This window comes from Acipenser ruthenus, chromosome 28 (genome assembly GCF_902713425.1).
Source record: "Acipenser ruthenus chromosome 28, fAciRut3.2 maternal haplotype, whole genome shotgun sequence".
NCBI lineage: Eukaryota > Metazoa > Chordata > Actinopteri > Acipenseriformes > Acipenseridae > Acipenser > Acipenser ruthenus.
The window spans coordinates 5,871,859-5,896,294 of NC_081216.1; the positions used below are offsets into that span (position 1 = coordinate 5,871,859).

General features: G+C 37.6%; 1 protein-coding gene across 1 annotated transcript; it reads left to right on the forward strand.

Moving 5' to 3' along the window:
• Positions 1-1,478: 1,478 nt before the first annotated feature.
• Positions 1,479-23,737, forward strand: psme3 (proteasome activator subunit 3). Its single transcript, XM_034057125.3, has 11 exons — positions 1,479-1,657; positions 8,608-8,640; positions 14,058-14,120; positions 15,757-15,861; positions 16,381-16,435; positions 17,301-17,419; positions 17,651-17,719; positions 17,800-17,867; positions 18,825-18,879; positions 19,307-19,393; positions 22,706-23,737. The coding sequence occupies exons 1-11, from the start codon at positions 1,616-1,618 to the stop codon at positions 22,784-22,786; spliced, it is 777 nt and encodes a 258-aa protein (XP_033913016.1). The 5' UTR covers positions 1,479-1,615; the 3' UTR covers positions 22,787-23,737.
• The last annotated feature ends 699 nt before the right edge of the window (positions 23,738-24,436 follow it).

Genomic DNA, 24,436 nt, shown 5'->3' on the forward strand with positions numbered 1-24,436 from the left:
AGCGTCTTGCACATCTGACAGTTGTTAAGTTTTTTTTATTTTAAATCTTAGTATGATCTCTAGAACACGTTTCACAGACAAAGCAGCAAAGCACAAAAGTCTACAACAGTTTGCATTACTATATATTACAGGTTTACTGCATAACTTTACTCCATGAAAAGTGTGATGTGACTGTGCTGTGTTGCATACTGGCGAGGGGGGGAGTGGGGAAGGGAGGGGCGTGGGTATGTTTACATTCACCAGCTGCGTGACATGTTTAATGCGCGCGCCTCAGTAATTTAGGGAATTGAGAGCTGCGACAGAGTTCATCAAATGTGTTCTTGTTCTTGAATACCTGTTATTAAACACAATAGTTACGTTCAATACCGTATTCGTGTATTTTATTTAAAGAAGACATTGGAGGCATGTGTTAAAATGGATGTGTGTTTGGTAGGATGTAGGATACGGATTTGGTTCACCGAATCCTAAGTATTCGGCCGACTCCGAATCCTGCTCAAAAAGTAGATATTCGGGCCAAATCCGAAACCTGGATTCGGTGCATCCCTACTCAGAATATTTATTTTATAACCTGGAAACAACAAGGCAAAAAATTAATGTCAACACCATGCATTGCGCTGTGACCAGCTGCACATCAAATATACGAGGCGCGCGTACTTTATTACTTCAAGAAGTATATGACATTAACAAAAAATAAACAATGACAATTATAATTTCTAAATAATATTTTTATATCATATAAAGAGAACAAATGATATGCTTAGATCTCCAATAAAGGTTCTCTTCCTTCTACAAAGCACAACACGTCTCCGGTATCGCAGCTCTCCAAACCAGATCCATCACTGTCACTAAATTATTCATCATTCTACTAACCTCCTCTGCACTGAAACTGATTTTTTTTTTTTTTTTTTTTTTGTTAACTGAAGGTTTATTTTCATTTCGAGTCGCCATTTCTTCCTGACAATTCAAGTCTGTACCATATCTTCAACGCAGGCCAGAAATAAACATACGATAAATCATTTTAAAATTCCAAGGTTCCTGAGTCCAAAACAAAACAGCTTGCAAGAGTGTCCAGAATACTGCCTGATTAAATCGCCTTTAATGCTATGACCACAGTGGTCATTTTCCCATTAGCTTTGCCACACACTACTGCATAATTATAACAAGTTTTCTTTTCCTCAGATGAACCTTGTAAAAACAGACATAAGAAATCAAATTTCTACAGATATGCTGGCTTGAATTGTGACTATCAAGTCTGTTATTAAAAACAGCACTAGCTTCAGACCAACAAAGCAAATTATCCAGTCTACAAACGTGGCTTATAATATGACCATACGAAGTAAATAAGACTTAAAGAAATGTAAGTAGAAACAAATATGTTGTTGTTTCTGATTAAAAAAAAAAAATTATGTCAGTAACAAAATGATAAGGTTGGCAACCAAAACACGTGGTTGACGGAGCGCCTTTTCAGCAGCAGTCGCAGATTTTAAGCGTCATTTCTTTTTTCCACATTGGTAGCGTGCTGCTGTGAAGAATAGCTAAGCCTAGAGATCTGTTTAGTGCAGACGTTTTGCTTGTAATACTGTCACAGTACTCAACATTTTTGTCTGCAATTAGAATGTCTTATCTTCTCAAGGTGGATAATGCAATCAAGACCAAGGTAAGCAAGAAATCAGCACGGCCCACGTACAAAGAATAGTTTCAGCTTAACAAATAGCTGACAAAAAAAAACTAGGCCTATATACTAATAAGTAGTATACGTGCCGGGCGTACAGCTAATTATAATGTCGTTCTGGTCCTATTTTTTTTTTAATTGTTGTATTTATTTATCTTTTGTTGCTATCTGGTGTCACCGCCTAATGCTCACCCCCAGGCCAACTTTCACCGCCGTGAATTTTAGACTAGGATAACTGTCTATACGGGGTGAGAATTAACCCTGGTTAAAATTCACGGGGGTTAGGATTCGCCTTATCTAAAGTAAATCGACGGGGTGGAAGTAGAGACTAGCCGCGTGTGCGCAGTACAACATTGTTGAAGCGGGGAGTTGTTATATTGGCGACCTAAAACAAATTCTGTATAAGTAAAGCGCACGGGTTCATTTTCTATTTCAGCAGCTTTTAAAAAAGCACTACACTTTAAAGTTCTCGTTAGGTGGTTGCACTTGGAAATTCAATTACCAAACGTGTGAGTCCAATGTCAATTAATTTTGTGAAAAAAATGGTGGTAGCTAGTAGTACTTACTGTTTTAAGAGAAAACCAAACCTACCTACGTTCTATTAATACATACATTTAAAGTTTTAAAACGGGCTAAAATTTGGGAATATACTATACAAGTACATTGACAGGTCAGAGTAGGTTGGTTTGAAAGGCCATCCGGGTCAAAAACGCACACATGGTACACGTATTTGATTTGGACCAATCAGAATACATAAAATAGAAATGTGTTATAAATAAATGTACATTTTAAGGGTGCGTTTTGACCGCAACAGAACCGGATTAAGCGATCTTTGACCAAGAACACTTGAACGTGACCACAACACAATAACTGACCCAGTCATTAAAAATGGCAGAGGTTGTAAATGTAGTTGCAGAAGTTATTATTGATGAACCAACAGGTTGTTTATTATGGAGCATTATATAAATTAAATAGTTAATTTGTTAATTAATTATTACATTGGTCAATTTATAAGTTAATTTGTAAATTAATTCTTATTTACAAATTAATTTGAACCTTGTCAACAGTGCTGCCAAATTTTGTTTATGCCTTTGATGTCGTTGTTCTTCTGCAGACCAGAGGCGCCTGAACCGTACTATGGAGCGCCATTTGTGCCAAAACTATCCAGCGGTTAGTTTGTCAATTTGTGAATTGGTCAATTTGTCCAGCAATTCGTCCATAAATTTGTCAATTCATACAGTAGTCCATAAACGTATTTGTTAATTCACCCAATAATTAATTAATTTGTCAATTCATTAATACGAAAGGCTGTACGGACCTGCAAATTTCCAATCAACCAGACAAACTTCCCAACAAACAAACTTCCAACTGTCAATCTCGCACTGTGCCGAAAACACTGCAACCTTTCTAGCCAATGGGAGCACACACTAATATTTTAAATCAATGAAAATCCAGCCTCTCTCAAAACTGCTTCAGCCAATAATATTTAGAAGGGCGTTTCAAAAGATATTCTATTTAACAAGATACTCGAGTCCGCTGATTTTCAATGGAGACTGCCGTCTCACTGCGCACACGCAAAGCATTGTGATATTAGGTAAAAAAAAATTATATGGAGAGTTAATGAAGGTGTAAGAAATGTTGCTGGTTTTCACCATGTTAAAAAAAAAAAAAAAATGCCGGTAGTTTGTTTATATTGCTGTGTCTTGATAATATTTTATGTTATGTATTTCTAAAGTAACCGGCGTTACCGGACTAAATGATTTAATCAATACGCTTCTTTAGAATGATGTTTCTGCGCATGGGACAATGCTCAGAAAATAGCATTTTTCATAATAACTACGTATTGTCATAATTTGCTAATTTTGCCGTTTTCTTCAAAAGGCCTTGGGCAAATGTGACATCTACTTCAAAAGTTTTATACATTTTTTTAACATGGCGAATACCAGCAACATTTCGTACGCCTGCATTGACTCTCCATATAAGTTTTTTTTGCCTAACTCTCTATATACCACAATGCTTTGCGCAGTGAGACGGAAGTCTCCATTGAAAATCAGCGGACTCGAGTATCTTGTTAAATAGAATATCTTTTGAAACACCCTTCTAAATATTATTGGCTGAAGCAGTTTTGACAGAGGCTGGATTTTCATTGATTAAAATATTAGTGTGTGCTCCCATTGGCTAGAAAGGTTGCAGTGTTTTTGGCACAGTGCGAGATTGACAGTTGGAAGTTTGTCTGTTTGTTGGGAAATTTGTCTGGTTGATTGGAAATTTGCAGGTCCACAGCCTTTCGTATTAATGAATTGACAAATTAATTAATTAATTTAGATGAATTAACAAATACATTTATGGATTACTGTATGAATTGACAAATTTATGGATGAATTGCTGGACAAATTCACGAATTGACAAACTAACAGCTGGATAGTTTAGGCACAAATGGCGCTCCATACCGTACATCTAAAGATCATTAGCACGTGTGACGTCAACTGGATTAAAATAAGGTAAGTAGTGTATTAATTTGTAAACCTACCACATGCACATATTTACCCCCAGGCTGTAACTCACCGGCATAGTTAGTACAAACATATTTTAAATTGCTGAAAAAATCGCTTGTATATTAATTATATGTAAATTAATAGATAATTACGATGGAGTTCTTTATATATTTGGTTCGTTGTGTGCATGGTTGGGAAATGTATTGTACCAAATATATTTATACGTAGATAACGAGGAGTACCAACAGTATAGGAATAAGATTTTCATTTTATTATTTTTTTTTTTTTTGTCAGCTATTAAAATATGTTTGTAGTAACTATGCCGTCTGTTACAGCCTAGGGGTAAATATGTACATGTGGTAGGTTTACAAATGAATATACTACTTACCTTATTTTAATCCAGTTGATGCCACACATGCTAACAATCTTGAGCTGTACAGTTCACAATCCTCCGGTCTGCAGACATACACTAGGAACCATAGGCGTCATTTACACGGGGGACATGTCCCCCTCAGTTTTTCAATGATGGGTAAATATTCCCTCTCGCATTGCAGGTGTACTAAAACTTTCTTATTTTACGAAAATGTATAGGTATAATCAGTAGTCAGTGTAGAAGTCAATGGGAAGAAAAATGGGATCGGATCTGGGATCACTGAAGCCGATCATGAGATGTTGGTTTACTCCGAGGATCTGGATCAGGCTCCACTGTTCTGCAATGTTGATCCAATCCTGAAGCTGCACACACCATAACTAGGGAAACCGACCAATGAGAAGTGAACATACGTGGTGTGTAGCTTAAAGGCCCCAGCTGACAAATTTGTATACAGCCTGAGATCACAGTAATGGGGGGGGGGGGGGATGGCAAGTGGATGGACAAAGATAGAGGAGGATGCACTACGTTGCTCTATCTAAAACACAGGAAAAGAGTTTAAGTTTGAAATTCACCGTAGCTAAGGTGAACAGACGTTCCATTTTGAGCGGGACAGTCCCACTTTTGGAACACTGGCGCCAGTGTCCCCAGGACTTTTCTTCACCTTGTTATGCTGAAAGTTCACCTTTCAGCATGACAACGACCCAAAGCACACAGCCAAAGCTACACTGGAGTGACTAATGAACAAAAAGGTAAATGTCCTTGCGTAGCCCACTCAGCCCCAACCTAAATCCAATTGAAAATTTGTGGCATGACTTGAAGATTGCTGTCCATCAACTCTCCCCAAGGAACGTGACAGAGCTTCAACAGTTTTGTAAAGAAGAATGGTCAAACATTGCCAAATCTAGGTGTGCAAAGTTGGTAGAGACCTATCCCAACAGACTCACAGCTGTAATTGCTGCCAAAGGTGCTTCCACCAAGTATTAAATCGGGGATGGAGACTTATCCAATTATGATCTTTTCAGTTTTGTATTTTTAAAATATAATTTCTCTCAATAAAACCTTTTTTCCCCTTAACAATGTGGAGTATGGTGTGTGGATAAGTGGGAACAAATCCTCATTTAAATGCATGAAACTGAGGCACTGACACAACAAAATGTGAAAAAGTTCAAGGGGGTGTAGACTTTCTATAGACACTGTGTGTGTGTAACATACATACATACATACGTAGACTGACGTCGTGTTGCATTTGTAAATATTGACACTTGCTTTTGAAGGGAGATGTAGCATTTTTGTGCCTATAACCCCTAAAAAAGATGGTTTTTTTAGCATTTGTAACCATTTCAGTTGCAGTCTGGAGCCCTGCATCATAATTTGTCATTTCTCTGTGATTCAGTGGTACAAACAGATTGATACATTAAGATGGAGCGATTTGAGGGAGCATTGTGTTTTTGAGGAATCTTATCGTCATAAAAGAACTGTCGTTGCATACCAGTAAAGGTACACGTACCACAGGTTGAAAACCACTGCTCTAGTTGATACCAAATATTTCATATACGTTTTAATTTCCAAAGATGTAAAACGTTTATATGCAAACAACATAGTACTGTATATAATTCATATTAGTACTGTATTTTTAAACAAACTATTAAATGTATATTTTCTTAATTGGTAACTCATAAGTTTTCTTAAAAGAAAAAAAAAAACTAGAAGGTGTTTACACAGCAAATCACGTGAGTGTGCTTGCTTATCGGGGGTGCACAATACGGGCCACAAATTCCAAGTATCTGGCACTTACCATTATCTTTCTAATTCCTGTGACGGGAGGTGGGAGGTCTGCTCTGTGGTTGCAAATACATATCATTTTGGTGTGGAAGATACCGTTTTTGCATTAGCCACCATGGTTGTTTGACCGCCAGTATGGCCGTGCCGTGCTGTGATGTCACGTGAAAAACCTCAATACAAATTAATCATAAGCAACTACGTCTGCATGACTAGGTACTTCTGTAAAATTACCAGCCCGTAGCTAGTATACATTTATTTAGAACACATACTATTTTATGTATTCTGATTGGTCCGAATCAGTAAGTGTACTGATTATTTGAAACCATGTGTTTTTGACCCGGATGGCCTTCCATAAGTTAGCGCAGCCTGTTGGAAGCAAGTTGCTTTGCAGGTAAGGTACAGTACTGTCAGTCATGTTGCTGTGTTTTTTAGGCCAGCAGCGAAGAGAATAAGTTGAACTTTATATTTCTGTCAATTACTAATTTGAAGTGTTTATGAAATTGTTATAAACTATGCAGTTTTGAAATCGATGTAAGATTATCCCAATACTGTGCCGACCTATAAAACAATATCAGCGAGCCTGGAAAAACTTACAGAAAATCGTGCTGCAGCTGTTCATAGAAAACTTTCAAAAGAAAAAGTTGCAATTACCACAGAGTTGTGGACCCCATTCTCCAATCTTTCCATATAGGTGGAAGGCCTTTTCACTTGAAATTGTTCTGTAACCTTTTGGACCCAACAGCCGTTTGTTTAGTACAGTTTTTATTTGTATGTTGGAACTACTGTACTAGTAAAGGACCTCCTGAGTCACACTTCAGACAGTTAGGCCAGGCATCTCTTTACAATTTAATGTGAAGTTGTGTTTTAAATAGGAAAATTGGACTTGTGGCAATGTTTGGGAGGTTTATGTACACTAGTACAGTATGTAGAGGAGAGTGGCGTTTGATTAGAGTACTTGGAAATGGTAATGCTCAAGTACTCCTCTCGAGCAATAGATCTCAAAAATCCCACCCTTACTATGAAAGACCGCAAACTTTTAAATCTCTGAGGCAGACTTTTTTTTATTTTATTTTTAAATATCAGGCACAGTGCTCTTTTACAATTCCAAAATATTGTGCTATTTTATCCGTGGTAATTGCCTTTTCCAGAAGTGAAAGTATTTCCAGCTTCTCTTCAATTGTAAGCACAACTGCCTTTTGCTTTCCTGAAGCCATTTTGCATTAGCGCTATACAGTCGTGTGTGTGTGTGTTGTTTTTTTTTTTTAACTTTTGTAGTTGTCTTTTGCAATGTTAAAATGTTATTTGCTTATTTAGGGTTTATTTGCTTAGAAAATACTAACCAGGGCTGTCTGTATCAGAATGTAATATAAAGAGTATGTGTACGTAGATATTTTTAAACGCTGACACTGCAAAGCATTTAAACGTTCATAAAAATGTACCAAAAGCACATCCCTACTTGGTAATGTTGGGATGTGTCACATAGAATACAAACGTGTTGCTGGCTTTGTTTTACAATGTATAGAATAGTAGGACCTCAATTAAAATTGTTTGTTTTGGTGAATCTCTTTATGCATATGTAAAGACATTCTTGTCACATTTGTGCCATAGAACAATTTAGTGAAAAAACGTTATTTATCATAAAAGCAAACAAGCAAACCCAAAAAAAGCCATAGCTTAAAATTAGGTCACATGTTCTAAGTTGTGTGAATGCGGGACCTTTTTTTGTGTCATTTTTAAAAGCCAACAAAAGTGCACATTTTTCATTTAAATGCTGGATATATAGCCTGCATGTGTGGTCTGGTTTATTTTTGCTTATTAATAAACCTATTTTTATGCAACTTGCACAATCTGAAAGAAAATTTCTCGGTGCTGCTAAATGCACCACCTGCAAGCCACGACTACTGGTACTACATAAAATGATTAACTTGTTTTCAGGCGTGACGTGTTTTGAGGCGTGTGTTTGAGTGTTTCAAGGCTGCTGATTGGTCAGTTTCATTCCAGTCGCGCAACGAAAAAATAAAATAGAAACGGTCTATTTTAGCGACGTGAAATTCTCAGACGTCGCTTGCTGCTGGTGTGGATACTCCCATTTGACAGCAGTGACTTCCAGTGTCTGCAGCTTCAAGGAAAAGTTGAACTGAGTCAGGGACACTGATTACTAGTGTTAATGAGTGGATTTCAAAGCCTTGATTACTACACTGAATCTATATGCTTGTGGTCAGTTTGCTGTGCTAGTTACTGCTGTTTAAAAATTGATTATTAACCTGCCCTTTTATTTTTTACAGGTCGATGCTTTCAGAGAACGAATTACTGGTGAAGTAAGTAGAAGAAAATATTTATCTTTCGTACTCTGAGCCAAATTATAGGATTTCTTTAACAGTGCACGATGTGTATGTTAAACGTCCACCGTTGAAGGTTTCAGTGATATGGGTTGCTGTTGCTTGTCACAATGTGTTGTACACATCTCTGGGTTTGAACCATCATGACTGGTTGTTACTGGAGTTGTGCTTTCTGGTGGTGGTTTTTTGCAAGCGTTGACATTCCAGGTACAACAGGAGAGACTGCATTCAGGGACAACTTCATGGGAATCCACTATAATGCCCCTTGTGCAGTCACCTGGATCCATCAGTTTACCCACATTGTTGCTGAATAGTTACACTCAGCTCTCACACGAAGCTGGTTCTCCACAGCAATGCCTACATACTGGAGTCAGTAGCAGCTACCGAGTTCAGTTTTGATTTGCTCATCTTGTATTTCAATCTTTGCATATGCCGACTGGTAATCACTTCAGTAAAGATTAGGTATGCACCGAATCTAAGTTTTTGGGATTCGGCCGAATACCAAATCCTACAAAAATTGTCAAGAAAACTGAAAAATGTTGAATGAAAAACTGCCTGGCAGCTACTAACAAGGGACGCGCACAATCTATAGCTTTAAGCCTTTTAGTTAAGTGTTTTTATTACCGAATGTTTATATATCTCTGAAGATTTTTGTTTGAAACTTACACAATTTACCGCTAGCCCCCTCCCACCCACAACAGAAATGTCAAAATACAGAACCATTTACTTCTCCTTTACAAGAAAGGAGAGCTGCATCTTTGCCATAAATAAGCCACTGTTTTCTTTTATGATGTTTCAACCCGTGTCAACTGATCTGAGAGCTATGAGGAAAAAATTGTGATAGTTTTTAAATTAATAAAACACAGCAGTTCCCAAATGGTTCAACTTGTATTGGCACATTACAATAACATAAAATGTCATTTACTAAAGCATATTGTTCAACGTCTTGCATCTGACAGTTGTAAAGTTACAAAAAATATATATTTCTGTGCACCGAGTTTTTATTTTATCTCCGTATGATCTCTAGACAAAGCACAAATGTCTACAACAGTTTGCCGTTACTATAAATTACAGATTTACTGCATAACTACTCCATAAAAAGTGTGATTTGACTGTGCTGTGTTGCATACAGGGGTGTGTTTACATTCAGCAGCTGTGTGACGTGTTTATTGAGTGCGCCACCAGTAATTTAGGGAGTTGAGAGCTGCGACAGAGTTCATCAAACGTGTTCTTGTTCTTGAATACCTGTTACTAAATACAAGAGTTACGTTCAATACCGGATTCGTGTCTTATTTAAAGAACTGCACACATTGGAGGGATGTATTAACCCTTAGCGGTCCATTTATTCAGCACATCAGGTCCAATTTATTTTCACACGCGCAGTTTATTTTACACACGCTGTTTTAAATATGTTTTTCACAGTAAAACAGATTTAAAAGGCACTTAATATCAACAGGACACCCAGTACTGCATCTCCAGCCCCGCCCCGCCCCACCCCACCCCTTGTTCACTGTATTTTTCACATACCTCTTCATAGTCGTGCATACCGATTTAAATCATCTCCGGATCACTCGTTTTATCACAAAACTCCTCAATAATGCGATCCAAGTCATTATTTTATTACTGTAATGTCTCAAAAAGCTCTGCAAATGTCTGTGATATTCTTTGAGCACTGGATGCAGAAGCAGCTATCTTGTTTGTTTATGGCCGTGTTATTTCTGTGGTGCCGGGGCTATGTGTATTGCTCAGATCCGCCCCTTTTTTTTGGCTCCTATCGGTCTCACTCGGCCATTGAATGAATGGTTTTCTTAGCTTTTTACGGAGAAAAAACGACTAGAGACCTGTGCTTTTACATCTTTTTGACATAGGACCGCAAAGGGTTAAAATGGATGTGTTTGGGCGGATGTAGGATTAGGATTCGGTTCACCAAATCCAAAGAATTTGGCCGAATCTGAACCCGAACTCAAAAAGTAGCTATTTGGGCCGAAACCGAATCCTGGATTCGGTGCATCCCTAGTAAAGATGTCCAGTACATACTGAAATGCCACTTAGTGGGCAGGAAGCAGTCATACACATGGCATTAAATAAATAGGAGCACAGTTTTCCAATGTTTTATGATATTACATTAATACAGCATTACTGTAGATAAGAGTAAAGGCAAGATGATGCCGATTGCAAGGGTATGCATTTACAGAAAGTATGTTTTACACCTCCCTTGACTACTTCTGCCTGTCTCCATTTAGTGGAATTTCAGTCTGTACTCTCTTGTTTTACTACACCCAGATGTGCAAAACATGGCCAGGATCCTACGAGAGATTGCTGACAAGATAAACCAAGCAAAATAATGAACTTGCAAACCGCTACCAACCCCTGTGTGCAGCAAGGTATAGCTGTTACAATAGCTTCAGTGTTTCTGTTAACTGGTAAATACCCATCTGACGGTTTCAAAAGCTAAGTTTACTGGCAGAGACTGAACCCATCGTCAGTGGCAGCAAAAGGTCTGTGACGGGCAGCTGTCACTAACAACAGTGAATGAGTGTGCCTCTAGACCAGTGGTACGCAAAGTTGGGGGGAGCGACTATGACTAAAGGGGCAGGTCTGTAAAAATGTGTGTTGTATTTTTGTTTTCATTTTTTTTCACCCATTTGCCATTGTCACTGCTGCTGCTGTGAGTGGGGGGTGTGTCCTGCCAGTGCCCCATTGGCAGGCACGGAACAGTGGGGGGCGTTCTCCTGGTGCGCTCTGACTGTCAGTTAAGATCAGCCCGAGTGTTGCTGTTCACTCGATTTTACTAAATAAAATAGATTTCTATTCTGGAAGATAAGTTGTATGCTTGGATTCTTACCGCCGCTACAATCAGGGTTCGTTTCTGTCTGCAATGTTAGGATACAGGTCATGCTTGCAAAACTCGTATATTAATCAACGCTTTAATTTTCTTTCACAATGCAATCCTAGTTTTTGTTATGTGGAATGCAAAAAAAGAAATAAAACAGTGAGTAAATATTGTTTTTTTTTTCATTGTACAACACTCTCTTTTTAAAGTGCATTTTATTTGAAGTGTTTATTCAAGTTAAAAACCAATGTTATTACTGCATGAAAATGTGTCTAATGACCACGTTGTTTATTGCGAACACATAACAAGGTCAGTGATTTATTTAAAAAAAAAAAAAAAAAGAAAGAAAGTTGTCTACCTTTTTTTTTTTTTTTTTTTTTTTTTTTACTTGAAATACACACTAGATTTTACTACTGTCAGGGGTGGACAAATCACTACTATGTGTGGTAGACCGATGGACTACCAAAAGGCAAACTATGGTAGCCCACCACAAATTTTGGTAGCCCACATTTTTCAGTAGATAAACATTTCCATTTAATGCTATGCACCATTAAAAAAATGTAGATAGATACAATTGATTAAATCTATATCTGTACAATAACTTTAATGAATGATAATGTTCAGAGTGACCCCGCTATATTGAAAAAAAATAACCTGCAAGGTGATTAAAAGAACATATTAGTTGATTCCTGAATAACATAAGCTCATTTTAGATCAGAAGACAATTTGTGACAACTTGTGTCAACGGATGTAGTTCCAAATAGCACTTTTTTTTTTTTTTTTTTTTTAAACCACTAGTTTTAAAACATCAGTACTGACAATATATTTGTCAATAAAAAACGTAAGTAAAAAAATACGAGTTAAAATAAAGTTAGTAACATTTGATTAAGTCACAAGAGTACTTTTATTAAATAGGGATGTGTGACAGAAATACAATGATTCTTGGTGGTAAATCTCCCTCCCGACCTGTGAGGGCACTAAGCAGCGAGAACAGAGTTCCCTGGATGGGCTGGCCTGACAGTTCTTTCCCAGGGTTCAAGGGAAGTCGGCCAGCTAGGAAGGGAGCAGGACTCCGTTGCATTAACGCATTGACCCGGAAGGGAAACGACGTGGCAGCTGCAGATTGGAGGGGCGGTTGCACTCGTTTACCAAGGGGTCATGTGTGACGGCATAAAAGGAGACAGAGAAAAGCAATCTGTTCCTTCGCTTTGGTGTTTTGTACCTGGAAGGACTGTGAGAGACCCAGTGAGAAATAACAATATTGTGAGTGTTTTGTTTGTTTTTGTTTGTAAATTACTAGACAGCTAACGTGATTCCGGAGCTGTTGCCAAGGGCCAGCACAAAGCCGGAACAGCACTGCACTACTGTCACTAATAAACTGTATCGCCACGAGCAGTACTGCACGCACCCAGGACTGGTGACACTGGTGACCGTGTTAGTATTATTGTGGGGCGGATATTTTGTGTTTATTGTTTGAGACTGCAACCCGTTGTTATTTACTCTGTGCAGTACACATTGTTGTGTATTGCTGGGATCCTGTTATTTGGTCACCAGACCTGGATATAATAAAATCCCTTTTCCAACTGGTTTATAACTCTGTCTATTTAATCACACACTGCATTACTCTTGCACCTGTATCCACTTAACCATTTTGCCACAGGATGTTTATAAGTCGTTTAACTGGTAAACAACTGGATATTTAGACACTTCACACATAGATTTACAGTCTTAGTTAACACCATTCACAAAAAATGAACATGGATTAGCCTATTTTTGTTTAATCATTCTGATTGTGGTTTAAATGGTAATAGCTGATTTATTTTGTAATTATTTTTTAATTTGACTTTTTGCACATTTAACATGTTTTGACTAGATGACAGTATAAAGACAATAATGAGTTATGATTTGCAATAAATACACCCTATGTTTAATTTTTGAACCTCCTAGTTTTTCACTGGAAATCTGGTAACCCTTAACTGCATGGACAGTGTGAGAAACTGAAGCTCTCATAGAAATTTGGTCAGACACCAAAAGGCAAGCCGAACTGGACAAAACTCACGAAAATAGTAAAATTACTTTGTTTATGCCGACCAGTAGGAGAATAGTGCAGTATTGTGCAACTGAACACTGCACAACACATTTATTAAATGAGCTATTTATTAAAAATTAATATGTAGTCTAAAACATGCTACTAAAAACAGGAGCAATACATCAATAGTTTCCAGATACCAAGATGCCTTGCAGGATATTGTAAACCGGCCAGATATAAATTAACAGAGTGCACTTTCAATCTGCATTGTAAACACAAACCAACTGAGTCCTGAAAAAAAAAAAAGGTAAAAGGACCCAAAGGAACAAACTTTAGCTTGCATCCAAATGAACTGTCCCTTTGCTTGCAGAGAAGTGTGAACAGCAAGCAAATTGTTACCAAACCATGAATGCAGCCTTAAACACCATCTGAAAGATGCAATCCAAAAGGAGGCTAATACTCTTAACAAAGTTTTCCCCTGAACATACACAAGTTCTTGCATCTTTTACTAACCTGTGTTTTCATTTTTGATAGGCAGAGGACTTGGTTGCAAATTTCTTTCCAAAGAAATTATTAGAACTAGATCATTTTCTGAAGGTTAGTATGTCACTAATTTTTATTTTTCTCCACTTTAGCTTATCTCAGTTTAAGGGATGTGCATTATGAAAATTGTAATTCAAGAGTAAAGAAAAAAGTAGGTGTACAGTAATTAGAGAGTGTGATTATTATTTTTATTTATTTATTTTTAGCTCCATTTGATTACATTCAATAATTGATGCCTTATTGAAGCATGGTGGTAAAAAAATAAAAAGCCCTGTGTTATAAAAGCCACATTCTTAAACACTTATTCCATGTTTAGAGGATTGAACTAACTTCAATTAATGGTATTATGTAAATAGGGCTTGAATTTTTCTATTTTTACTATTTGTTGTTCATTGGTGTTTCAGTTATTATTTGGCAAAACCGGTTATTTTCGTTTTTTTAAAAATAAACACTCAAACGCATCAATTTTCATTTTCAATAATACATTGCCAGTACGTCTTACTAATACATATACAAACATTAACTTACTGTGCTGAAGTGAGGATGTCCACATTAAGAAGAACTCTGGATGCATTTTAAATCCTGACAATTGTGAGAAATATTTAGTTTTACGCCCGCGTGTCTGCACACTGTAATATTGGGGTTCGAATATGGTGAAAAAATAACTCTTGTATCAGTAATTCAGCTGGATGCAGACAGATTCCAATGTTACAGTGGTCTTACTGCAGCGCACCCATTGTTTACAAACATCTCACCTCAACTCACCTCCTGGTTTAGCAATACAGCTTATTGAATACAAGACCCTTCAATAACTTTATACAAAAATTAGCAGGCAAACCCTAATACGCCACTGCAAAGCATACTGCAAAACAAGATTCAAGTTAACAGGAGAGTTTAACCATTTAACTTACTAGCCTTTTACAGTAAGTATTTTGTATTTTAATCAAAATAATGATTTATTTTAATATTTTACACAATGTGTTAACCTACATTTAAATTAATTACTGGTCCTGACTTTATTGGTTCTAAACAATAACAAAAATAGTCTTCCAACGCTGAGCTTTTTTTTTTTTTCAGCCCACTCGTCACATTACGTAGGTCCATAAAACTAATTGGTCAGTAGCATGTCTTTGCACACTTTAATCGGTTTTAAAAATAATAATTAAAAAAAAAAAAAATTCTAAATGGGTGTTTTTATGGTTATCTGTTAAAACCGAAAACTTCAAGCCCTATATGTAAATCTTCAGGAGCCAGGAGTTCGATGTTAAATTGTTAAATAATTTGTCCCTCCACTATTGTAGCTGCATGAACAATTCCTATTGGTAAACCTACAGACTCATGTGTGACCTATGCATGCTATGATAAGTGTGAACAGTTCAGAGCAGATTTAAATGGGGACTACCTAAAGTGTTGTAAAAATCTCAGTCAGTTATAATTTATTAATTTCCTTGATCTGCGTTTAACATTGTTTTGATCCCTTGGGAGAAAACTGGATTAGTTTGTTAATCACTTCTTGGGGTCTTTGAAATACAGCAGCTTGTAAAGTAAAGCACATCATGTTTCATAAAGTTCAACAGCAGTGTGTAATGGATTGGCCTGCATCGCCAGTCTTTATATACTAAAATAGTATCAATTAAGGGTTGCATGCATTTGTTTAAAGTATTAATATTTCTGTATCTTACTATTGTAGGACCCAATCTTAAACGTTGTGGATTTAAAAGATATCCATTCAGAAATAAATTTGACGGTGCCAGACCCAATCTTGCTCACAAACAGTCATGATGCATTGGAACATGTAAGTTTCAATTACTGCACTTTTATATAGTAGAAGTAATTGGGGGGGGGGGGGGGTATTTAGACTATAGGAAAATGTAATTGTTGTCTCAAATCTTAAAGAATCACACTTCATAGGAAAACCCTGTAATTGAGTGCAGCAGTATTTGTTTACATGGAACTGCCTTTAGATTGTAGTATTGTGTGCTGTATTTTATGGAAGTGTTGTGTAATCACTTGATTCAGGGGAGAAGAACTCCATCTCCCAGCACCCTTTGCAAGCAACAAACTATCTGTCTCGGTGATTGCATCCATATAGATCCTAATGTAAAAACGTCTAACTTAGTTTCTTATGACTGTGTGATTCCATGACTCCTGCACGATCTCTAGATGCAAGCTAAAAACTATTTGTGGGAAACTTGCATTGCATTTTTCTTTTTAAAGTAACATACATTTACAAGGCTGTTAAATTGTTTCAAAGCAAGTAATGTATTCTGGAACATCTTAGGATTTACTTTTAAACATGTAATTAATATTGCAGCAAAATGCCAAAAAGAGAAAGCTGGATGATGATGCAGGTGATGGAAATTGTCAAGGTAAGCCCCCCCCCCCCCCCATTAGAATTGTATGTGCTGTCTTCTCAATATAAAAGGAACTTGAAACTAGCCAATTGGTTCATGCCAATAAGTACTAGGTTTGACACATCTGCAAATGCAATAAAGGTAACAGAAGTATGCAACTAACACTAATGATGATATTCTGGCTTATTCCTTCATAAATTGTCAACACATCACCACCAGGGCTGAGCTAATTTAATTAAATTATTTCATATGTTTGCAAATAATATTGCACCTGTTCATATGCATGCTGCTGTATCAGGTTAAAAGCAGTGGTTCACTACTAGATGCATGCTAGATCATAGTTGGTATCAGATGGCTCGTCAGGCCTTCCTTTCATTCTTCTCAAGCATGGACAGATCCACTTACCTTGCACCTAATGCTGTAATAGAACTACTTTGGTAAACAGGTGTTAAATCTGAGCAATCTGGCCAAACTAATTACAGTAGGAATTCCTTTTGATTTTAGGTAATAGACTCGTTGTAGTAAAAGTTACACAAACCTGCTTCCTCACCTTTCTGGCATCTGATTGTTGTAGTAACATGCAAGTTGGCATATGCCACAAAACCTTGAGATTCAAGATATAGCCTAGCTCATATTCAAGGCTTGTTACACTATTGAAGGCAGTATCCTGGGAATTTTACACCTGAATTTGATCACACTTTGCATTGACATTTGTTACAAGAAGTTGGGGAATGTACTATCCATGTAGATCACATCAGGTGAAACTCTCGAGCATGCTGATTTATAACCTTTGTGGGAGGTGTGTTGCTAAAAACATTTTCTGCTGTGAAAGGTGTTTTTTGTACTGTTGTGTATCTTGCTAATGGCTTTCTCTGAACAGTGGCAGGTACCAAGGTATTTGTGATGCCCAATGGGATGATGAGGAGTAATAAGCAGCTGGTGGACCTTATAGAAAAAGTGAAGCCAGAGATCAGGACCCTTATAGAAAAATGCAATACAGTAAGTCATTGCTTTGAAGATCATGAAATGTGTGTTTTTTTTTTAACCCCTTTCTAGAGAACCGCTTATCCAGTTGTGATTAAACTTTCTATAGCACAAGAGTATCAGAATCTGGGGGTATATTGAGGCCTCTGTCTGCACATGTAGAAACTTTCACATGCATGTAGTGGATACTGGATGTCGGGATTTACTTTTTAGTGATACTGGTGTAATTTGGTAAATTTCTTTCAGGTTAAAATGTGGGTTCAGCTGTTAATTCCAAGAATAGAAGATGGAAACAACTTTGGTGTATCTATTCAGGTAAAAAAAAATATGAATGAGTTAATTTAGCATCAAGTACATTTAAGTTAAGCATTTATAATATATAATCTAACCAACAGGAAGAGACTGTAGCGGAGCTCCGTACCGTTGAGGGGGAGGCAGCTTCCTACCTGGACCAGATTTCAAGGTATTTATTTACTGAAGAAAAAGTGTTACTATAGTGCTTTTACATTTCGGGTGGGTGGTGACAAAGTTCTTCCATATACAATGTAAATATTTGGACATGCAGCCATGCATGTCCCAAGGGGGTCCATGTTCGAGTCCTGCACAGGTCTGATTTTTACGACCCATTTTTACGACCCGGAATCGCTACTACAGGACCAGACCCGAACCCGCAACCCACTGCAGCACCATCTTCTTACCCGCAACCCGACCCGCTTTAATAAGACCTGCAGCCCGACTCAAACCCGCAGGTGTTTGTTCTTACCTACTGTCTGCGCCGACTGACTCTCTCACGTTCTCATTCACACACAGATTCTCTACCATTCTCCACAGATTGAGTTTATACATAAGGATATACAGCGTGGTAGCTTTCTCTAGTGGTCTGGGTATATTTTTAACATTGTAACATATTAACTATCTCTACTTACTTTACTATAAAATACCTGCCTCTTCCTTTCGTGCCACCAGTTGAAAGGGAGCTACACCTGTGCTTTCACAGAGATGTACCAGTTTTGTGGCTGTCATTTTACAAAAACATGACAGATTTTACAAGCAACGAATGCAGTCACATGTTTATTATTTTCATTCACTATGATTCCAAAATAATTCCACACTTCTGATTTAGCGGTACCTCTCGAACTATTATCCACTACATGATATAAACCCTGAGCTACCTTTTGTTTTTGGTTATTCAAATTCAGACCCGAAAATTGTATGTATATATATATTTTTTTTGGATCTGCACCGGAACCGCAAACCGCAAAAAAGTTCACATTCGGACCCGAACCCGACCCGCTTTTGCGGGTCACCCGCAGGTACCCGACCTGTTTGCAGGACTCTAGTCCATGTAATAAATAATGATTTTTTTTTTTTTTTTTTTAAATATACATGGTTTCTCATCTTTCTTTCTTTTTTTCCCCAGATACTACATCACAAGAGCAAAACTGGTGTCCAAGATAGCTAAATATCCACATGTGGTAAGTAAATGTGTATGTCAAATGCAACAGTAAATTGGCGAGTGAGGGAGAATCTAGGGGGGCTGTTGGACCATAATACAATTTTTATCTTGAATGTTTAGCTTTCAATTGCACCTTTCCCCCAAGTTAGCAATTACTTTTTCCTATTAGTTGGTAGTGGCTGGCAAGTTCACAGTTCAGACACTAAACCACTGTCTGCCATGGTTCTCCCTGCAAATACTGCGTCATTTCTTTGCCAGTATTTAGTGGGTGTATCTGTCAGTATTAGTGTTGTATTACCTGTTCAATATGACCACCATTCATCAATTGTACTGCAAAAAAGTATGGCATCTCTCTAAGTATGGCATCCTTTGATTTGTCTATGAATACCTCTCCCACAGCAGCAATAACTGAGTCCTAACAAAAAATACTTGTGATCTCCCATCAGGAAGACTACCGGCGCACAGTGACAGAAATTGATGAAAAAGAGTACATCAGCCTGAAAATTATAGTGTCCGAGCTGAGGAATCAATACGTGAGTAACATTGTTTTTGTTTGAATTTTGCATGGGATTCTTGACGGCTTTTTTGCACTAGGATTATTTGTTTGTTACATTTAGAGATTTACTAGATTTTATTTATAGAAGGTGGGAGGGTTACTGGTGCAGACTTTCTAATATAACCTCAAATTAAATTTAAGTAGTAAAATGCTATTAAGTTGTAGTAACCAGTGGTGATGAGTATATTACTTAATGTCTTATGTCTTATCAGTAACACCATTATTCTACACATACAGAAAATTACTAAACAATGTTAGAACCATTTGTTGAGTGCAAAGTTATATTACTAATCTAAAGTATTAGTGAAAGCATTGCTGAAATGTTTGTCAGATGGGTCATTCCATACCAACTCAACCAGAGCCGTTGCCAGACTGTCTCAGATTTTGCTAGAAAAATTCACCTGGGGGGTTTCAGGCCCGCTGAGTTTAGAAATGCCAATTCCCCCCGCCCCCCCTTTTGAGCTGTGACTTGGCAAAGGTCAATCTAAAGTGAAAAAGTGACCCTGATCATAAAAATCACCCTCGGCTCAACTTAGATGGTACCATTCCAGAGGATGAAGTTAAGGTCATGAAGGGCAAGGCAGTGTTGTTTTCGTTGGGCGTGAAGATTCAGGGGCACCAAGGCAGTTCTAGGGGGCAAAAAGGCAAAACATAAATCCAACCCAAGGGCACCAAGGCGAGTTCATAATCATTCATAAAACAACAAAAGAAATACAGAGAGCCTATTATGTTGATAAAATTGTAATTCAAACAAATCAAAGTTTTCTGTGATTCACACCCTAAAAAAAATTAAATACAGGTTCCTTTTCCATTGTAAAAATCAAAATGGTATAAATAAAATCAAATTTTAAAAACAACACTTTCGTAATGAAAAATACAATGTGTAATTTGGCAAATAAATATTCAGGGTATTTTTTCTAAACTCGGTCACACACCACTGACTAATACATAGATTAGACTAGAGACTTAGATACAGCCTTAATGATACAACAGCACAATGTCAGTGAAGGGAAAGTTAGACAGATTTTCAAGCAAACTGGCTGAAGATTTACCCACGGCTGGAGTTTAATAACGATAATGGTCAAATGAGTTTGGTCTGCAGTGTCAACTGTAGTTTGCTAACCGCTGTTGCAAAACCTGTCCAAACAACGCAGCTTTGGGGAACTTTGTCAGGAAATGGAGCGTGCTCTGCTTCACAATGATGAACAGCTGGATGTACATAATGTTAGATGTTTACATTTGAGAGACTTTATATAGTTTCACAGTTCTGAAATTTACAGTTGCAAAGGATTTACATTTTTGTTATGGTGCATTGCTGGACACTCGATTCGGGGGGGGAAAAAAAATATATGTTTTTAAGCATAGTACACATTCTAACCCCTTTCGTGAAAGCACACGTTTTACTAGTTTAAAAAGCAGAACTACATAAGGCAGTGAGAATGTACTGCACAAAAATCAATGAAAACAAAAATCAATGTGCTTGTACCTGATGCCGAGAGGCTAATGCATCCTTTGTTTCATCGAGAATCGACTGTTGTAATGGACTTTTTTTTCTGGGATTCCAAAGTATTTGGTGTCTCGCATGCAGCTTGTTCAGAATGCTGCTGCAAGAATTCGAACTAAAACCAGAAAAGGTGAACATATTACTCCTGTCTTGGCCTCCTTACACTGGCTTCCTATGCAGTTTCAAATTGATTAAGATTTTATTTTTAACTTATAAAGCACTTCATGGATTAGCACCCAGTTATTTACAAGCACTGTTGATCCCATACATTCCTAAGTGGAATCTTAGATCTCAGGATGCAGGGCTCTTGGTTATTCCGAGGGTCAATACAAACAGTATGGGTGGAAGGGACTTTTCTTATGAGGTTCCTACATTATGGAACGCTCTGCCTTTTTTTTGTCAGAGAAGCTCGGAGTCTTGCTATTTAAGACAAGATTAAAGACTTATTTATATACACAGGCCTTTTTATTAGCCTTTTATTATTACTGTTTTGTTTTGTTGCTTGTGCACGTGCATGAGTGGCGCAAGCACCACTTAGTTAGAGAAATCTGTCGACCTTAAACTGTTTTATAATTCCTATTAATATTCAGAAAGATACAAAACAAAACGATCAAATACAGTTAAATGTTATTTTAACAAAACACAATAAAAATGGCTCCAGCCAAAAACCAACTAAAAAATGGCAGCAATGGGGCTCCCGAGTGGCGCATCCAGTAAAAGCACTCGCTAGAGTGCAGGATGCGCTGTATAGCCTGGACGTCGCGAGTTCGAGTCCAGGCTATTCCACAGCCGACCGTGGACGGGAGCTTCCAGGGGGCGGCGCTCAATTGGCCGAGCGTCGCCCGGGGGGAGGGAGGGTTAGGTCGGCCAGGGTGTCCTCGGCTCACCGCGCACCAGCGACCCCTGTAGTCTGGCCGGGCGCCTGCGGGCTTGCCTGTAAGCTGCCCAGAGCTGCGTTGTCCTCCGACGCTGTAGCTCTGAGACGGCTGCACGGTGAGTTCGCAGTGTGTAAAGAAGCGGGCAGCTGACGGCACACGCTTCGGAGGACAGCGTGCGTTCATCTTCGCCCCTCCCGAGTCAGCGCAGGGGTGGTAGTGGTGAGCTGAGCCTAAATAAAAAATAATTGGGCATTTCAAATTGGGGAGAAAATAATAAAAACTAATTGGCAATGACTAAATTAAAAAAAAAAAAAAAAATTAAAAAAAAGAAATGGCAGCAACTTGGCAGCGTTCTGTTCAGTCTAGTTTGTTCGTTCTCTCTCTCTCGAAGAAGAAGAATGGCAGTTTGGTTAGGAGTATGTGGTACTTTAGCCTCACCAAAGTGGCCACAAGCAATGCTCGAATGCAACTTCAAAAATCCAAAATCCACGGATACGGTAGATCTCATCAGCATCTATCCAAAAATATATTTTGGGTGATTTCTCATGACAGCCCTATTCATTACGAGTCGAACGAGGTGCTACACATGATGGTAACGTCTAAGTTGAGCCCTGGGTGATTTTTCTGGTCGGGGTCACTTTTTACTTTAGGTTGACCATTGCCAGGTCACCGCTCAAAGGGGAAATAAAAAATAAATAAATAAAGATTAGCATTTCCCGAAAATCCCCAGGTGAATTTTTCTAGAAAAATCTGAGACGGTCGGGCAACAAAATGGCCCATTTCTGGTTGTTGGTGTGGAATGACCCAAATTCTTTTTGTAGTCTTGCCTCGAAATATAATCCTCATGGCCATCTTGAAATTGTCTAACATTCTTTACTTTTTTTTTTTTTTATTCATTCATATACAGGTAACACTGCATGACATGATTCTCAAAAATATTGAAAAGATCAAGAGACCCAGAAGCAGCAACGCAGAGACCCTTTATTAGGAAAGAACTTTATTTTTATTTTTTTTAAGGGAATCCAAGTACTGTTCTCATAGCTGAAGACCATGATTGCCTTGGGTTTGTTTCCGAGCAAATGGACTGTCAAGATTGGAATAAATGGCTGGAACTGTAAAGCATATGCTACTTCAAGCTTATATGTTGGTATTAAAAAAGAAACTTATTTTTGTTATGTTTTTGTGATGTGTTGCAATTTTAAACCTCAGGTATTCTTTCTTGAGTGCTTACTTCATACGGAAGAATGTCTTCTACGAAACCAAGATAAGAACCATTAGTATGCTTCATGTTAAGTGCTGTAAAGACTTGTTTTTCTCTCTCTCTCTCTAACAGGTCTTCAGTTACAATGATACCTTTATAGCGCTTGCAATTTAGAGATTGGGATTTTAATTGTGCCGAACTGGACCAATTTTACCAACTCCCCATTTCTCAAATAATTTAATTACTTTTGGTTCCTTTTAAAATCCTGCTTTTTTTTTTTTTTTTTAATTTTTAAAGCATATTTTTGAAAACGATATGTACAATATCTTTATTACTTGGTTTCTGTGCTGTTGCAGTTTTCGGATTTATCTCAAACAACTTTGTTCCAGAGAGAAAGATTGTGTCGAAGGAGAAGAATTAGAAGCTGTATAGCACTTGTTCATATGCATTTACATTGTATAGTTTTACAACACGTTTTCAGATCTTTAGTATTCTGTAACCAAGAAATGGTGTACAGTATATTTAAAGTGAGGTGCCTCCCATTTGCATTCTTTTTAACTTATCAAAGTACAGTCGGCACCACTTTTTCGCCTTGGGAGAAGTAAAAATATACCGACCTAAGTGGCTGTACCAATTAAACAAGAGGCATTTGAGACTACCGTAGTAACACTTTTGTTTATAAAAGAATGGAATGACATCACATTATGATTAAATATTAAATACATCATTTAAAACGAGTCCATTGTTGGTTTTTTTTTATTCTTACATGAAATGAAAGAATTAAATCCCATCTTATCACAAGGCAAGGCACCTGCGATGTTTATACGCCAACCATCTTTGCCACAGCAGCCTGAGACTCAGCTCCTTCAAGAGTTCAAAGTGGTTTACACAATGTATGCAAGTCACAGCGTAATCACTGCACTGTGCTATGCTATGCGAACCTGTCTTGCTCTGAAAAGCGATCTCCGTTCATCATTTGAAAATACTGTATCCCGATTTTAAAAAGTCATCTCAAACATAAATAGCATTAGGAAGAACCGTCTCCCAGAGTTGTATCCCATTAACCTTTTGAGTAGTGAGTTCTAAAATGCACTGCCGGTCCTACGGGAGTGAGTTGGGGTTTTTTTTTTTTTCTGTTTTCTGCATGCGCTTGATTATTACAAGTACAGTGTACAAACAAGCTGAAAGCTAGATGTATGTTTGTATGTAATGAACACTGACGAAATAGACAAATAATTTTTACCGTAAATAAATAAAACAAATATGTTTTTTATTTAGTCATAGGGAAAGGTTTTGACTAAAAAAATAACGTAGGCAATAAACAATAAACAACGGGGTGGAACAACCACAACATGTCCTAACAAAAAAAAAAAGGATGAGAGAGAGACATGAATAAATAATTTATGATGTTTGCAATCAACCTAATTGTTGGTTATT

Bases quoted from the DNA above. Each gene is read 5' to 3' on its own strand.
- psme3 (XM_034057125.3), top strand. From the start codon at position 1,616: ATGTCTTATCTTCTCAAGGTGGATAATGCAATCAAGACCAAG. The intron at 14,121-15,756 runs GTTAGTATGTCA...TTACTATTGTAG, and splicing joins AACTAGATCATTTTCTGAAG to GACCCAATCTTAAACGTTGT. The intron at 16,436-17,300 runs GTAAGCCCCCCC...TTCTCTGAACAG, and splicing joins AGGTGATGGAAATTGTCAAG to TGGCAGGTACCAAGGTATTT.